Source organism: Anguilla rostrata, chromosome 4 (assembly GCF_018555375.3).
Source record: "Anguilla rostrata isolate EN2019 chromosome 4, ASM1855537v3, whole genome shotgun sequence".
Lineage (NCBI taxonomy): Eukaryota > Metazoa > Chordata > Actinopteri > Anguilliformes > Anguillidae > Anguilla > Anguilla rostrata.
In genome coordinates this window covers 55836008-55855173 of record NC_057936.1, presented here as the reverse complement: position 1 = coordinate 55855173, position 19166 = coordinate 55836008, and the positions used below count along the sequence as shown (strand labels likewise).

The following is a 19166-nucleotide window of genomic DNA, read 5'->3' as shown; positions in this document are numbered from 1 at the left end:
CTGGCGAAGCCCTCTACCTGAAAATCAGCGGTGGACTGCCTGGCGAAGCCACACGAGCAATAAGGTGAAAAATGACTTTTCTCCCTTCAGTATTCACCGGGCCCACGTCGGCCTCTAAGTGGTTAAAAACATTTAGCCACGGTGTTGCTTTGCTGAAACAGCAACAGGGCATTAATTTGACATTAGCGCAGTAACATCAATTCCCCTCCGTTTCCAACTTCGGTAATGCATTTACTGGAAAGAGATTAATATCAATTCCATAAATCATTCAGCAGAATATCCGGACCCAAAGACACTGGGGTAATGTCATATATGTTAGCTGATCTCAGTCTGGGAGCCCAGTGCCCATTAATCAACGTCTGGGGTCCTCAGAGCATGTCATCTGGGAAAATAGAGAATCTTTAAAAAAAAAAAACCTGATTATTTATTCATATTACTCCTCTAAACATATGTTTATACCCTTTATATGTTTATACTCCCCTGCTTTCTTGCATCCCTCCCAGGACTGCTTACACGTTCCTGCCATCTTATCTCATCTTATTCCAGACTGGCCATACCAGCCTCTGAAACATGTCTCCTGTATTCCCTTAAAGCAGCTTCTTCTGTCCTCCTCCAATCACCACGTCTCATACGGCCATATAAATGCCCATGTGATTTACGCGCAATTACGATACTTGTCAGCATATGCTATAGGCCTACATCATAATTGCTCCAAGTCTGAATATGCCATTTTTTTGCACACTCTAAGCCACTATGATTTGTAAACATCCTGCCAGCTTTTGGTAGATGAAACATGTGAATGGAAAATTAAGCTGTTATGCAATACATTTATTTACTGAAGGTCTATCACTGCATTTCACACACCATGAGCTTACATTCAAAAAGGCGTCCAAACGTGGTAAGGGAAGGCTGAATACAAACAAAAAACAGGGAAAACAGGAAAAAATGTTATGCTGGTAGGGAGAAAAAATGAAAACCACACAGTAACACAGGCAGAAAAATCTCAGCATATCGGGTTCATTTCTCATTAACGCTTGTATATTCAACCGTCGTCTAAGAAGGACAAGAAATCCTCCACAAAACAATCCATTGGGCCTGTACCAATTAGCCTAACATATTAATCAGGTTAATTAAGGGTACAAAATCTTGATTGCCTTTTTTTTTACGAGTTACATACGTTATTGCTTATTTTACCATATATATATATATTTTATTAAACCAGTCACAATTAAAGGGAAATTCTACTGCAAAACAGCATTAACCTCATTTATCAGATGAAGGTAGGACTGATTAAGTCTCTCTTATTGGCCGGCCACAGAAACAGCGGCATCGGCTGGAGCGGATTCGGTAGCGGAGGACGTCATAGTGACGTACACCGCTACCCTCGCTCGTTTCTGAAGAACGACTGCGTGTGGGTTTAAACTCTGACCTCCCATACTGGGCGAAGGGGGTGTTTCTCTCTCCCTCATCTTGCCGTAGCCGTTAAAATAAACACCTCCCTTTGACGAAGTTAAGCCTTCACAATTTGCCACACTACAGGAAAGCTGCATTTTCTATTCAGTAGATGTTTATTTAAATCCCTGTTAGCTACTGTATAGAAAGGAGCTACTCTTCCAGGATTCCACATAGATATATTGCACTTATTCATAGAACCAAGAACAACATACAAATTGGCTCTTTCCCAACATTTACTGCTTTCTAAAAAACGTACTACAAACATAAAAACACAAGAAAGGACAGCTCTTACTACTGATATAAGTAAGCATACATACAACTAGATCTAATATTTTAAATTGTTGTAAAACAGAGTATTTAAGACTAAGCTCATTAATTTGCTTTTACAGCCTTCTTTAGAAATGTTATGGCCCCATTCTACCTTACAGTCTCCCCGTATCTTGTGCAAAGTGGATATCCAATTAATAAATCCAATTCATTTCTTGAGACAAAAACTGATGTTTCAATATTTTCTTAAAATTAACTTTTTATATTGTAGAGTTAACTCATTCCGTAATGAGTTCCAGCTTTCCATTGCTTGGAAAATTGCCATTCGCAGCATTGAATTTGTTCTGCATTTAGGAAGAAGGAAATGACTATCTGACGAATGCCTTTTAGAGTAATTATGTCTGTCTGAGCTGAAGGACAAATTCTTATAGAGTATTACTGGGCTTTTGTTACAAAGATACTTCTGAAAAAGCAAAGCAATTAATAATTTAACAGCTTTTTTAACCAAGACAGACTATTATGCATTGTGACTATATTCATCTTCAATCGGCAACAAAGTGCAAATCGTGCCACTTTATTTTGTCCTACCTGTAATTTATTAATATTGCATGTTGCCACATTGCACCAAATAACAGAAATTAGTATATTTAATTTAAAGAAATATAATTCAGTAATCAGAATCAGAAATCAGTAATCAAATTAATTGTGATAATGCCAAAACCTGTATTACCAGCCAAGTTGAATATATTGACATAAATCTTTTTATCACTGCAAGGCTTCTTCCCATTTTTGATAGAGTTATGTCTATTTGCACCTGGCATGAAATATAACTCTGAGTAACTGTGTTTGGTTGAACTGCTGGTGGCTATATTGTATCAAATTTTATAACCCCCTGAACTTAAGCACAAAAGTAAACTGAACTGAACACCATCATTCTAGACTTTCTTTCTTTAGTGGCCAGCACGCTGGAGAGTAATTGTAGCCTCCCTCGAAGAACGGCTTCCAGGCCAAGCAGCAGCACACAGCCACTGCGTTTGTACTCATTAGGCGCGGAAACCTGTGACTGGTGTAGCCCGATGCCCACCCCATACACTGAAAGCGCCTGTCCGTTACTCTCCCAAAGTAATGCAGAAAACCGGAGCACGCGCAGAAATTAAGGGCTACATCTCTCAATGCTCGTTACACGCAGAGCTGGCTGAGAACTCATTTTAATCAGGAAAACAGCTACTCTGGAAAAATCCAGGGTGGAGCTTCATTTTTACAGAACATGATGGAAAATACAACTGTGGATATAAAAATGTAAAAAATGCTAAATGCTTCAACCTAACTGATAACAGAGGACTAAGTAATATTGTGTATTGTCTGCCATATTATGTGCTGCACAGCCAGGACAGTTGATGATTTCTACAGAAGGGGCCTCACCTGGAATAGCCCCTAGTGAGGGTTAGGGTGAGGATCTTTCTGTATACTATAGTGGACATAACAGCAGAAACATGTGATGCACAATACCATATCCATACCATTTCTATTATCATTATTAATCTTAAGATTTCCCAGCTCTAGCCAAATGCCAAATGAATGACAAGATGGCCTATGGGTTATTTGCCTGTCAAAAAATAAAATGAAACTGGTGGCTTCTCAGTTGAAGAACCAGAACATTTTCCTCACAGTTAGATAACAATGTTGTGAAGGTTCCACGGTCTCTCCAGCTCACAATATCTCTCCGATGCCCACTTAACCTTGTCCCAGGGAAAAAAGAAAAAAAAAAAAGCTTTTTCATTACTGCTGTGTTCACTCAGCCTAAAAGTGCTAAACAAAAGCCATTTACAAAGCATTTGTCAAAACATCAACTCTTTTTAATTACAGTTTTCAACAAGGGAAACTGACAAGGTAACAGAAATAAAGCATTTCAATTTTAATAGCAGATAATTAGCCATTAAAAACCACATTCTGCAGCCACAATGCTCTGCCTAGGTTTCTGTCACAAGAAGGAATATTGTTATTTTCTCACTAACTGACAACAAGGCCAAACATGTTATCTTTTTAAACATTGCCTGATTTTCTTTTATTAATAATAGTCAGCTAACTATGAGACACTGGGGATAAACCAAAATGATCCCCCTACAGCAATAAAAACATAAGGATGGGGTCAGAGAGTGGATCAGTATCAGTATTCATCACTCAATTTCACACAAAGACAATGTATGCACTTATCTGATTATGATACATTTCATAAATGACCTGTTTTTGTTAAAAAGAGCAATTCTAAAATAGTTATCAACAGGTCCCTTAACTACAAAAGAACTTTAAAAACCTGTTTGTTTCTATTGCATTCATGAGGATCCGACATAACAAAGAAGAAACTGGCATTACAGCTTAAAAAGAAATGATCGCAGACCTAAACTGATGCATCACCATATAGTACATAGACGTAAAGGATATCAATGAATACGAAATTAACTGATAAACTGTAGGCTACATAATGACAGCATATGAACAAGAATTGTTCTAAGTGAAAGTAAGAGTACTTCTTAATCTTACACTGAACTTAATGTACAGGTCAATTGCAGTGCTTTTTTCCATTTGTCAAGAGCAGGACACACTCACCATACAACTCTTTTTTAAAGAAAGAAACAAAATGAGCTCATTTCAAACTATTTAGTTGTTCCAATAGGAACTCCATGGTTTCCCAAAGCTCTTTATAGGACAGATGGTACATCTCCCCTAAACTACCCAGTAGCTCCCCTAATGTAAAGGGAAAAATGCAGAAATATGCACTTGCTGCATTCTGTTATTAAAGATTTGAAAAAAAGAGCTTACGATTAAACGATGCAACAACGTCACCCGCCGTCTTTTAAAAACACAATTTTATTATCAATCGGTAGCATAATCACCTGTATTAGAAGCCAACGTATGTGGTCCCTGCAGCGCACAATTATACATGAGCGATTAGAATGTCAAGGAATTAACATTTTGAAGATGATGCAATAATACCCACGAGCTAAATATTTTCCACTGCTGTCTTATCATAAATAAACTAACATTGAAAAAAACCACATCAGTTAAAGGTCGAGGAAACAGGATTAAAATTGTGGTTACCGTATGTACCCCAGAAGTGACAACTGATTGTCTTCTTAATAGTTATTTAAAGTTTTTAATTCAATTATAACCATTAAATGGTGTAATAAACACTATTAGATCATTGAGACCTGCTCAGCAGACAAGGACAGGGTGGGTGTGTATCCTGTGCTCATTCATATGCATAAAACACGTCATATGTAAACCATTCCTCATCAGTAGCTAGGTTAGAGCCTCGTTGATTTAAATGGAGTAACTTAACCTTGCTAACACAGGACAAAACATCTTCTTTGAATAGCATAGTTGATAGCACTTAGGCTACGTCAGTCTTCCGAGTGAAATTAAATAAGAAAAAGGGTACTGAAGTTTTTCTTACCAACGCCAGTTCCTCAAATACAGCAACCTTTGATGCCGTCTTCAGGTAGTTCTTGGATAAGACTAGCAGTACATGTCCTGTTTCAGCTAATTGCTTTCACAATTAACTAAATACTCAAATATTGTAGCCTCCGATCCCAAATATGAACTCTACAGACAACCATTTAATAACTATTAAATGGCCTGTCAATAAATAGGCTAAGACTGGGCAGACGCTAACAGTGTCAAACAAGTGTGAATATGAACATTTTAATGAGACCACGGAAATCAGTCATATGCTGTGACCTTGCTTAGAATTGGTCTAACAGAGCACAAAACAGCTGCAAACTCAGTAATGTAGGTACACCTTGACAGACAATAATTTTCTCAGAAATAAGTGCTGAATTGATGAGACTGGATAATAATAAAAACAAATAAATTGCTTCTACTAGGTGGTCCATGTTAGAATCGCGTGGGTTGAAAGCAGTTTAGAATAAGCTTCGAAATGCACAGATGTCAGGCAACTGGCTATATTATACTTCCAAATAATGAAAATGGTATCTCTTGTTAGCATTCTTCTCCTTATCCCCCCATAGAAAATGCATTTCCCTTTTCAGCAAGCATCCACCCTAACCCCACCCCATTCAACTGTCCATACACTTTAAATTCACTTGAGAGGGCAAATGTAGGAGGCAAAGTTTTGTTTGGGTAGTCATACTGTATGTAGCACAGGTTACAAAAGCACTTATAATTTGCAATGAGAGGATACATATTACTAAATGGATTGTTAAAGTAAAATATTGCCTCCAAGTACTACCTGCATACTGATTTATTGTAGCAGAGTCTGTAATAAGTGCTTGCCAGGCTTTTGACTATGAAATATCACGGCTTGTTATCAAAATGGCCCCCCATCGCAAAGACTTTTGCAGTTCCCTATTTAAGTCATTGTGTTTTTAAAAGCCTTCTGAGGCGGAAAATTGCATTGACTCAATTCTTCGTTTGGACTTCATGCTGATGGGACATTGACAAAAAAATACAGTAAAAAATGTACTACTTTTTTCCACTCACCACTCTCGAAGCACGCATCGAAGATGAGGTGACCCTTCCGAGGAACACCCGTGTAGCCTTGTGGGGTGGCAAGCAGCTTGTTGACGTTGCCAACTAAAGCATCTTCACCTCCAGCTTCACCGCCTATGACAAAAAAAATGTCACTTGTTGTGCCGCTCAGTAAACACTGATGTTCACTACTTGATTATAATTTACTCCAGTGATCTGAGGCTCCTGACTTTCTTTTTATAGGTAATTTCTTAATATATGCCTTCTGTAAATCTAATTTATTAAAAGGTCTTAAGGTAACATAAGGTGCGCCACGTCTGATTAAAGCAACCAAGCAAAAAGCCTATACCAAAAATTATTAATTATTCTATTTCAATGCACTTGGTTGATGCTCTTTCTTTTGCTCTATTTTGGTCCAGATTGCAACTGTAACAAGTGGTTACTTACAAAAAAAAAATTCACACAGATGGTGTTCAAATTTTTTGCTTTTAATTCATCAGTTTCAATTTAATGAAAATAGTCAAATGTGTTCTAACAGTGTTCTACAGGAAAAAGCCATGCTCATCAATATTACTGAGAAATGATTAGCCTAAGAAGGCTAAGTAACATGTTTCTCCTACCAGTCTGCTGTACATACTTCCCAACAGAAGACACCCTCAAATACCATGCAAGTAGGTTAAATGTTTTTTTTTTTTTTTTTACACAAGTTGTAGTTGTAGTTCTACCATATTGTAATATAAAGTTTACTTTACCCATGTCCATTTAATGCTGAGATTTTTTAGCAGTCCAGATTTTAACCCTAATATTATGCTGACAGGTTCTTGCTCAGCCTTTCCTTTTGGCTAAATACATGATAGCTTTGGTCCATACTTAAAAATACACAAACTTCATGGACAAACAATAACGGATATGGTTGATGTGTTCAAAGGGCACTGAAGTCAATAGTAGATTTATAAATTAGGCAACATATCCAATAAATTGCAGGTGAAATTGTAAATCCTGTTATGAACAGAATTCAGAACTAACAATACGGTTAGCAGATCCTGGTTTTTGACCGGAACGTCTGGGTTTCATATTATATGAACAGGTCCGGTTTGTGGTCCTGACCGGACAGTATATAATGTCCGGTCTGAATAACTGATTGGAAAATTAACCATTAATGTTTAATGGATTTGCGTATCAACTATCCCACGGCCCCTACCTTGTTTGTAAACTTCCAGCTGTGCATGTTGTCCAGTTCACAAATTTTAATTCTGGAAACCCTAACTACTCAATTGTATATAGTTGTCCAGTTGGCCAATAAAAGTCATTTTTGAGCATAGAAGTGTACTAGAGTTACAGCAGGGGGCTTTTCAAATCAAATCAAGATTTATTTATATAGCATATTTTTCAAATAATTGGTTACTTTTATGTGAGAAGAAGAGGAAGAAAAACATAAACAAAAACAACAACGACGACAACAACAAGAAGAATAATTTAACACAAAACAACAACAATAACAATTCATCTCTCAAACAGCCACAGAGTTACAGCAACCAGACGTTCCTGCCACAAAAGATCTAGGCATGTGTTTCAGCATGTTAAACCAGGGCGGCTATCCTCAATGTACACTATAAGGCCTGAGGAGGAAAATTTCCAGGTTCCATTTACCAGACCACTACTTTACTAGGTAGGTCTGTGGAAGGAGGTCCACAGAAAGAGGCACTTAAAAGATGCAACTAATCTTAGAGCAAGACTCTTTAGGCACGTGAAAGGACAGGGGTGCTTTACACTTCTTGGATACTTCTGCAGGCATGGAAGGTGAACAGTCTCTGACCATTTGAGATTCACCTTCATGTAACATTAGCAAACCTATAGATGTGGTGAAAATAAGTCCAATTCGAATACTATTATCTATTATTTACTAAGTATCTAAACGTTTGCATGTCACGTTTAAAATGTTTCAATAATTTCACATTTTCTTCGATTACACAGTCAGTAGCCACGACAGAATTAACGTTAGTTCACCGTTTTACTTTGCAGTGTTGGAGCCTCGTTGATTTTGTCTTGAAGTGTTTTTTATTTATCGGCTGCCGAGACACGTATATCCAGCCAACGTTTCTAGCAGTTCGGTACAAGTGATGCGGTTAAAATCAAACAATCATATCCACAAAATATAAATACAACCTATGTTAATTGTTAGCCTGCAACAAGCTTTATGAGAGCGAGAATGGTATGAGCAACGTTACGTACATCACGTTTGATAGAGCTCGATAAGTTGAAAGCAAGACTGATACAATAGATGACCGGAAAACATGCACTGTCCGCATGTGTACCGCAGATTACCTAACAATCTAACGTTAACGTTAAGAGGAATTGATTCGTAGCTTGCTAGCTGAGTAGCAGCTAACGTCAATAATAAGCAAGTCAAATACCATTGGCATGCATTCACAAACGAATGTTCTGTCTGTGGTTTTGGGAGTAACAGCTGTCAAACAGACTTGCTTAGCAATATTGTTTTCAAAATGCTGGCAAACTAGCCTGTAAAATTACAATCAGTGTCAGTCTGAGGGAATTAGCTAGCTCGCTATCTATTGCCTGAGCAGAAATGAACATGCAATAACTATTTAAATTTGCCAGCTCCATAGGTTTGTTAAGATTCAGCCCGACAGCATGAGCTTACATTATACTTAAGTGCGTGTAAAATAATCCCCAAATATGAGAATAATAACATTTTACTGTAAGCTATTTACACACCAGTTTCATGGTCTCTGATATTCTCCTCCATCTTTCTTTCCATCTTGGTCACAACACAAGCACGCGACGCTAGTAGCATGTTGCCACGGTAACGCAATGTCACGGAGGGGAGGAGACAGTGCGTGGCGTGAATTGTACCATGTGACTGATTGCATACTTGTGCCGCTGCAGGTGCATGGGATGGTGGAACATCAAATACCATAAAAATAAGGCGGAATAAAGTATATTTAAATTATTAGGTCGCTGCTGTCAAAGTCCGGAAATACGTGACCACAAATAAATAACTGTACACAAATTTTTTAACAGTAGTTAGTATTGGGAGCTATTGCTTTAATAATGATGGCATTGACAATTTCATCCCTTTTGAATCAAATGGAACATCTTAACCTGAAGTTGGTTCTGGTGCATTGCTTGCATCTCTTATAAGAAAAAAGTTTATTCTTTGATTTAGGCAATTTTGCTACAGTAACTTAAAATAATTAAGTATGCACATATTTAATTAATATAACCATGCATTTAAAATGTATATTTTGTCAGTGGTACAGAATTCAAGCAGGCTTTTCCACTATGGTTCATGCATAATCACAGATTCTTTGCACATTATAAATGAACATGAGAAAACAGTTATAATGTATGACAAAGGCATTTTTAAACTGAATTCATGTGCTCTGTGTGTAAGTCTCTAACTCTAACTGTCATTGATGTCCATTGCTTTTTGACATATCCACACGGCCAGATAGGCCCCTGGGTGCTGATGCCCTGAAGCCCACACGCCACTCTCCTCTCTCTCTGCTTACGTCAGTTTGTTCATTTGAAAGATTCACAAACTGCCTGACACTATTCCCCATTAGTTTATTTTTCCTTGCACATGCAAGGGCCCTTTGGCATTCTGGGCCCTAGGGTGCGCACCCAAGTCACCCTGATGGTAGATCCGGGCTAGCATATACATCAAGGTATAATAAGGCACAACTTGCTGAGGAATTTTTCTTACATTATATTAGCAACATTTTATGCCGAGACAGTTTTTGCAATGAAAGATGCAAGTGGCCAACATTAACTGCTCCTCACATGTACATCTCATGATGTCACGACATAAAATGTCTTAATTATGCACTGGTTCATTTGCCATTATTATTGTAGCAAAGCGCCTGATTGGTTTTTAAAAACGCGTAGGGACATCTGAATTGGGAGCTAGTGACAGCTGCATGTTCTGTAGACTTCTGTAGGGAACAGCAGCCTGGAGCAGATGAATGAGACTAGGTGGGGGGTCCTCTTTAATAAGATTGCCCTGTTGTTTTCCCTTGATCATATTTGATAGCAAGCTTCAGGCACCTGGGCAGCTAAAGCTGCATCATGATTATTTTGGAAATTATGAGAAATTGTGATGTCCAATACTTTCTTAAAACTGAAAATTGAATAGCTGCCCTTGCTGGTATATAATTTTTGACCCTGATGAATTAATGGCTTCCTGGTGTGTGTGTGTGTGTGTGTGTGCGTGTTTGCGGGCGTGCGCATGTATGTGTGTGTGTGTAAGAGAGATTATTTTATCTCTTTTATGTCTTTTATCAGTTTTTAATATTTTGAGCAATGTTTTGGCTAAATAGGCTAATTTGAATTTCTATGTGCTGCTGTTATTCCAGCTTTGTTCTTGAGAAGTAATGTGATAAGATGTTGGAAGACATTTAGCCAAGACACAAACTCCTTATACTTCTTACAATATTCTATAATGAGAAATGTGTGCTTCTGCGCAATGCCCATCTCTTGTCATCCACCCCATAGAATGGGGGAAAAAAAACAATTTAATGAACACATCAATCACAGAAAATAAAAGAAAAATACAGTCCACTTCTTGATCCTCAATTTTTAATTGCCTCCCATGAGATAGTATTATGTCCCCTGAAAACAAGTTTTACCTAAACATAATTCCCATCATGCAGCCTGTACAACAACATATGTGACAGACATAGAATGAAACAGACAATATTTATACAATAAGTCCTAATAGATTTTGGGAGGAAAAAAATTGTTTACATGTCCAGATTTTACATTACTATTTATGTTTTCATACAAAATAATCTTATACAATCGTTCAATCATGGGCAAAGTGTTTCTAGGCAGATTCTGTGTTAAAAAGAAAATACAGGTCTTCCAAGAGAAGGCTTTAAACAAAAATAATTCAATACCCCAAATTAGATTTTAGACAACTTCATTCAGTTTACATTTAATACAAAGGAAACCAAGTCTTAAGAAGTATGCATATGTAATATATGTTTTATGTGTCTGTGCACAGAGTAATGCTTTTTCTCTTGACTAAGGACCCTCATATATAAACCACCATACATGAATGGAAGGTCATGCAGTGAAAAGACAGGACACAGGGGACCAGTAAAGAGGAAGCTGCATGAAGAAAGACACAGTGAGTCACTATGGCGACAGCAATCAGCAGACTTGTGGGATTACGAGGCCAAAAGTGTGCGTGCGTGTGTGTGTGTGTGTGTGTGTGTGTGTGTGTGGTGGGGGGATGAGGGGCAGCTGACAAAGAGATCACACTGCAGACTCGGTGATTTTACTGACAGTCCATCCCTGTGCTTAAAAGACCAGTCTCTTAAGTGTCACGGTACACTGCTAGGGTGATAACAGCCTTTAAGAATCTCTGCCATTCTGCCATTTGGAGTCTAAATGCAGAACAATTCAATTTTTGGCAAGTGGAAATATTTAAATGGCTAGTTTACTTTCTAGGGTTTTTGACATAATCTTATTTTTAGTTAATGTTGATCCAGACAGTTTTTGTGTGCGGTGAATGATATTTTGCGACATTTAGAGAAGTTTCTGACAACCTGCTGACTTTACAGTGGCAGGTACAGACATTTCGGTATTTGTGGTCAGAAACTTCAAGTAACTGCAAGGCAGCTTGTACAGTGACAGTATTTCCAGATGCTGTACATATGAACAGATTCATTTATTGTGTTTATTCACAATTATAAACATAAATATTAGTTTTTACATTTCTCATGTGCATCGCTTCTTAGATGCAGCGGTCTCAGGCTGCATACGTCAGAGGAAAGGTTTACAAACAAAAATGATATTACACATTATATTTGAAAGAATAATCCGGTAATTTGCACACAATCTCAGGAGGTATAACATTGCTGAACAAGCTGCTATGGGGTTAACTGAGGTGCATTTTCTTTAGACCACAAACTTCAGAATGCTCTGTAGTTGCTGTTTTACAACCGGCAGGCCATCAGAAACCTTTTTACAATAAGAAATAATTTAAATAACCTTCATCACATGAACGCTGTCTTGTTCAATAAGAAAAACTCGCACACAAAGGCTGAAATAATCTTTTTAAGACTATCCCTTTAAGCAGTTTTATTTTCATAGCAGATACCAATGGACATGCAAAAGTATACACTATGTAACCAGAAGTATCTGGACACCCCTTGGCCTGGGGCTGTTTTTTCATGGTTTGGGCTAGGCCCTGTAGTTCCAGTGAAGGCAAATCTTACTGCTACAACATACAATCACATTCTAGATGATTCTGGGCTTCCCCAACAGTTTGTGGACGGTCCTTTCTTGTTTCAGCATGACAATGCCACCAGGCACACAGCAAGGTCCATATAGAAATGGGTTTGTTGAGAACGGTGTGGAAGAACTTGACTGGCCTGCCCAGGGCCCTGACCTCAACCCCATCCAACACCTTTGGGATCAGTTGGAAAGCCAACCGCATGCCAGGCCTAATCGCCCAATCAGTGCCCAACCTCACTAATGCTTTTCTGGCTGAATTGAAGCAAATCCCTGCAGCAATGCTCCAACATCTAGCATAAAGCTTTCCCAGAATAGTGGAGGTTGTTATAGCAGCAAAGGATGCACCAACTCTATATTAATGCCCAAAATTTTGGATGACAGATGTCCGCATACTTTTGGTCATGGAGTGTATGCACGTTCAAACACACATACACAAGTACAGCACCAACAGTGTGACAGGGCTATCGCAGTGCCTTTGTGTCTCCTCCCTCCTGGCTGTGGTCCACTCCAGCAGATGGTTCAGTGTCAATAGGCTGCTATTAACTAGCCACTTTTCCCCCTGGGGTGAGAGGTATGGCACATACAGTACCGTACATTGTGTCAAAGAAGGACCCCATTCTGGTTTGGTTGGGGTAATTGCACCTTTTTTTATTTAGATTTTTTTTTTTTGCGTGAAGAATCTACATCCAGGGTTTTCAGTACAGTTGGTGACCTTCATGATACAGTGTAGGTCTAGAAATGGTAAAAATATACTTCTCTTGCCATGAGCATTCCTGTCATGACTGCCTATGGGAACTAGTGCGTCCCAATATTTGGATGGGTTTCATTTCCATTTATTTTATAACTTTAGCATATTCATACACAAGGATTTAGTGGGCCATGTAAAGCCTACAGACAATGCTGGTTAAAACAAGGTCCTAAAGGAATTGAAACTCATCCTTAAATCCTAGACTAAATGTTTGTATGTATTTGTGAAATCTACATTCAATTATTTGAATGGCTTTCAGTGAAAAGGTCACAGATTCCAACCATTGCAAGTGGGCATATACATAAAGTCAAACACATATTAGAAAATATGAGCAATATGGTTCCAAATTTGAGCTGAATACGTTCATTCATAATCAATTCAGATTTAATAATTACCTGTGTTATATTCAGATCACATGTAGGCCAAATATGTTAACAATTTATTTAATTTGATTGTATATATTGTGAATATATTATCTGAATCAAGCAACAAAATCAAACCACTTGCTTGCCAAATTGTGAATGTGGAAGTTGTTAAGATTTCTCAAAATGTTGGTCACCATTATTATTGTTTCAAATCGGATTTTACTTTAAACAATATAATTGCACCATGGTACAGCGCTAGTACAGCACTACTCCAGGTCATGTGGGCTGCAGTGTCTGCACCACCTGATTTAATTAATTGTTTTACTTCCTTGGTTCATTAGTGAAATCAGGTGGCGTAGACCATGGTTACAGCAAATAGATGCAGCGTCTGCAGCCCACAGGACCTGGAGTTGAGTAGCCCTGGGTCTAATACAACATTTACAAAATATTACATTGTGTAATACACTGTACTGTATGAAAATGCATGGTATTTTGTCAGCAATAGAAACCTTACTATGGAAAAATTTGGAGACCATAGGAAAGCAAATTAAATTTGAAGTCATTTAATTTGAAAGTTAATTTTGAAAATCAAGACCATCCTATTACTCACAAAATGGTGCCAATGGTTCACTGTGTGATTATAAATTTAGAGCCTGACTCCATCACACATTCAAACTGGCTAGACCACAGCCAAATATGTCAGTGCCGTAGACATCACCATAGACAACATAATAGGTTTAACCTTTATGTTGATGTTCACAAAAGGACAAAGCATTGGCCTGTGCTTGTTATATCCATGTAGCGCATTCAATGTCCTGTTAAATAGCTGGGTTGTTTGAACTCAAAATCAGTTGTTTTTATATCCATTACAGACATTTCTAATGAAAACCATTTTGTCATCTGAGGTTTTTCATAATAAATGAAAGTTTTAAAGTATGGTACATAGTTCCCTCCAAAATTTATAAAGAACCAATATCTAAAGAAAAATGTTTTCAGTGTAAATAAACGCTTATATGTAATATGAACCTTAGCAGCCCAGAGCTTATACAGTAATATCAGTGTAGCAGAAGTTCTGAGGCGGTGTAATTGTCTGTGTAAATAAGCAGGGCTGTCTAACTGCTAGCCTACACAGCAGAATGTTCAGAGATAAATCAACTGTCATTTGGACTCATTTGTAATACTGATGATGTTGTAACCTGCAATTGAATATCTTTGGAGATAGTTCAATATTACTCAGTTAACAGCATTATCAGTTATCTAGCTAGCAACACATATACAGTGTATGACATTAGACAAACCTAGAGGCTAGCTAGAAAGCTACTGTTACTTATAGTCACTCTACCCTTGGGCCAAATATTTTAACATTAGCTAAGGGGCTAATAGATCTGAAGAGAAACTGTACAGTGTGTTGTAAAAATGATAGTTGCATCTGAAAGTGTTTCAAATGAAACATTCCCAGTATGTTCACTGTAAATACAATTACAGCACCCATCTAAGAACTGTAATTTCTATGACAGTAAACATATTGTGAAATGTATTACAGAAACTAATTTCTGCCAAGCTAGTTACTGTTAATTTTACAGTATTCCTATTACAGTTTTAATTAATACAGTTTTAACTGAAGAATGTCTGATAAATCAACATAGTGCAAAGCAATTTCAGTTAATATCTCATAAAACCTATGTGACTAGTTTGATATAATTGGCAGTGCACCACCCAAATCAATAAAAAAAAACTATGCCAATCTCATACATTTTGTCGTCAGCGTGTAATTGGTTTAGCTAGATTAATAAACATAAATTAATAAACAATATTTTTGTTTATCATTGAATTTCACATACTAGATAAACGCTAGTCAAACAACAGAAAGATTGGCAAGTTTCAAAATAACAGTAGTCCTAAGGGCCTCATTAAATCACATTTGGCTCTGACATGTAAACTTTCAACAAGTCAAATAAGGTTCTTGCTCAGGGAACACTGCTTAATACTGCTGGTGGGTTTGAACACAGGATACTTATATATCAGTAGTAGCAATAACACTAGTAATTAACTATCACTCAGTTTGAACATAGTCATTTCCACATTCAGTTCTTGGCAAATCATTTGTTTGGTCATAGACAGATTATTTTGTAATGGATTTTGATACTGTATCTGCAGTGTACATACAGCTCACTATGGGTTTTTTTTTTTCTTCATAATTGAAATTGTTGCATTTGTCATCACATTCTAAGAACATTTTGTTCACTGTTTCAATCGCATTCAAATCGAATCCCATTCTACAACTCTGCCATAAGGAATGTGGGTAACTTACAGTTTGGAAAGAACTTTTCTATAGATTTCACTTGCAAATCAACTTTGGGAAAGCAATCAAATCTCTCTGACTTCCCAAGTCCCACATTAGCCACAAAATCTGCATTCCAAGCACAAATGGATCTGCATCATGCATGTGAAAGCCCCCTAATTACATTCTAACCACATTCACAAAACAACTGGGGACCAATGTACCATTGGTTCTTTGTCCTCTAATAAATCCATATTCTAATTACATTCTTGACGGTTTTCATTCTCATATTTTTTATTGGAGGGCTATTCAGACTTTATTATGATTATATTCAAAGTATATTCTAATCACATTCAAATCACACAAAATAAGGAACAGGCATTATTTTCAAATTGCTGCAACTCTCAGTTAATGAAATACACATACAAGAATGCAGACTCATAAAAAGACAATAGGAAGTCTCCTAAACAAAATATTGTCACCATATCATGTTATGGACTCCACAATGGAATTTTGTACACAGTAAAATGTCCTATGTTAATTCAACTCTCAGTAGATAACATTCAGTCCCACTCTGAAATGTGGGACCAAATGTTATCTGTTAAAGCAAAAGGTATTTGCTTAAAACGTCTTTAAAAGCTACACATATATATATGATCACTTTTACTATTTAATTACAAAGTATACCGTCCTAATGTTCCTATATAAAAACAGGCATTTGGGTAGCCAGCTAAAGTACTGGTCTTGCCTGGAATCCATGTAAGGGCAGACTGGCTGGCAGTCTAATGAGGTGCTGTCTTATTGGTTAAAGTATCATCCTGGGAGAGAAGGTGTCTGTTGGCAGGGTATTCCCTACCAACAAACACTTGTGAACCCTGTGCAAACTGTGCAGTATGCACAGTTATGTGGTTCGGCTGCTGCACAGCTCAGGTGGTGGGCTGCAGTAGTGAAAAGTGGCACCTGCTTTTCTTCGCCCTTCCCAAATTGACCGATGAAGGTGTAGTAGTGCTGTAGGATTACACATGTCTTTAGCTATTATAAACTGCAAAAAGAAAGAAAATTGGAATAAAAATTTGAAAATAGATATGTATAATAAAATTGTGTTTAAATATGAAACAATGGTTATCTAAGGAAATAATGATAGAATTATTCTAAAAATAAGCCAAGAGTTCCAATTTGAACAAATTTTAATTTGTCATTGACTGTAATAAAATCTAAACCTCAGTTGGCATAGGTAATAACTTCCCCAATCACTCTGCACTTGTGCAAACGCTAGCGCAAGCCTGCTGAGTCAGGTCTCATATGAACAGCCTGAATGGCTGAGTGAAGTCAGCATGCGTGGGAGCAGAGCATTCCAGTACTGTTCTCATCAGCCATTCAAATGCTATTTAGCAGTTGGTAGTCCTTGCAGTAGAGGTGTGCTTCAAATTAAGTGTCGATTCTCACATTGGGCGGTACACCCATATTGAAGACATGATGGAATACTCAGGGCTTGGTGGAGAATCTGCTATCTCGACAATGGTGGGATCCAGAGCCGTAACTGCCTATGTGTGAAACTTGCACTCGTGCCAAACTGAAGAGAGATGCAAAAATGGCAACTATGCATTTCCCTTTCTAAAAATGTTTTCAGATATTTTGCAAACTGTGAAATAATGCCTTTTCGGATTGTGGCACCCATCCAAAGCTTTCCTGTGGCCAATGTTTTAGTGGGGGCACTGCCAGCAGTGCAGTTTATTTTTTCAGCTCCCCAGTATCACTGAAAATGACATATAATGAAGCATTCATTAATATATATTTAATTCATGTTAATTGTTGATCTACTATCTCCATAATCTACTATCTACTCTCTTTTTGTTGGGGTTCAAACTCAATCTAGGTCGCTCTAATAATAAATGGACAAAAGCAACTCAGCACAATTGTTTGTTGGAAATCTCACAGCACAGACAAGACACACATGCTCTACAAGCACAAAGTAAATAAATTAAACCGACTAAATTTTTACCCCAATTAATTTATTTAGAATTGTGAGTAATATCCCAAAAATAACTGTAGAGAAGTATACACTGGGTGAAAGAATGGTAAGTCATTATAAATAATAGTTATTGCCTTTTGTTTTTTTTTCTGTAAGGTCCTAGCTGCGTTATTTGAACAGACCCTAGACATTTTCTCACTGACTGGCAAAATGTTGCAGCACTGTTTACTAACCCAGTTTAACTTAAGTTTCATTTTGTGAAAAAAGAAAAAAGAAAAAAATATATATAATGGAAAACCTAGTGAAGTCATGCAGTAGCATTCATTCCAGATGATGGAAAAAACTATTTGTTGTTTCAGGTTTTCTTTCCTGGGCACAGGGATTACTGTTGTGATTGTAGAACAATACATGAATCAAGCGAAGTCTGGAAAGACTTCACTCGACTAATTAATACGGAAATGTGGGACCTGCCACAGGTGCCATCTGGGCCTGGGGATTTTCCGGTTAAGAGCACACAGTCACAACTATGTTAAAACTGTTTCTGATGCATTCACTCATTTTTATGTTTGAGGTTAAATAAAATATTTAAAAATCTGTAAAGAGCAGGCTCATGCCTTTATTTGCCTAAAAAAAGTTAATTATGTTATTTAAAATCACAATACCTCTTATTTACCTCCTAAATTGGCTATTCTCCTCTGATCCAAGATCATGTGAATAGCAGCAATGTTTCTTATTTCTATTCACTCCCACACTCATACCTATGGCTATTTTAGAGTCTCCAATTAGCCTATAGTACCTGAATGTTTTTGGACTGTACCTGGAGGAAACCCTCACAGAGAGAACATGCAAACATCACACAGAAATGCCCAGGCCAGTATTCGAGCCCAGGACCTTCTGGCTGTGAAGCGACAGTGCTACCCACAATACATGCATACAAATGCATACAAAAATGCATGCAAAGCTTATTATGTAAAGCTGCTGCTGGTCTTAAGTTGAGTTGTATCGATTTGGAATCAGGAAATTATACATTCGAGGATATGAGATGACACCAGAACTAATTATATTTGCTAATTATTAAAATGTGATATTTCAAGATGATTATAATTTTACCTCCACGAGTGATATAACTATTCTTTGTGACTGAAATGAAACGATACTCAACTGAGGATCACTGTGTGCCAGGATGTGTGGTGTTCGGAACCGGGAGGTAATCCATACCTGGAGGAGATCAAAACTGGGGGTAATCTTATATTTCTGAGAACCCTTGCTTTGAAGAGCCCGTGCTTTACAAAGGACAGTCACATCGGACTACATATTCTGCCCAAT

At 37.5% G+C, this 19166-nt stretch overlaps 1 protein-coding gene across 2 annotated transcripts in view; it reads right to left on the bottom strand.

Annotated features, from left to right (window-relative positions):
- Positions 1-9045, bottom strand: part of agbl4 (AGBL carboxypeptidase 4) — a 312915-nt gene extending 303870 nt beyond the window's left edge. For both annotated transcript variants that reach the window (XM_064333328.1, XM_064333329.1), the window contains exons 1-2: positions 8947-9045; positions 6223-6345 (exon numbers count right to left, since the gene is read on the bottom strand). In XM_064333328.1, coding sequence (XP_064189398.1) covers positions 6223-6345; positions 8947-9025 — 202 coding nt within the window. In that variant the 5' untranslated portion in view covers positions 9026-9045. The remainder of the gene's footprint in view (positions 1-6222; positions 6346-8946) is intronic.
- Between the last annotated feature and the right edge of the window lie 10121 nt (positions 9046-19166).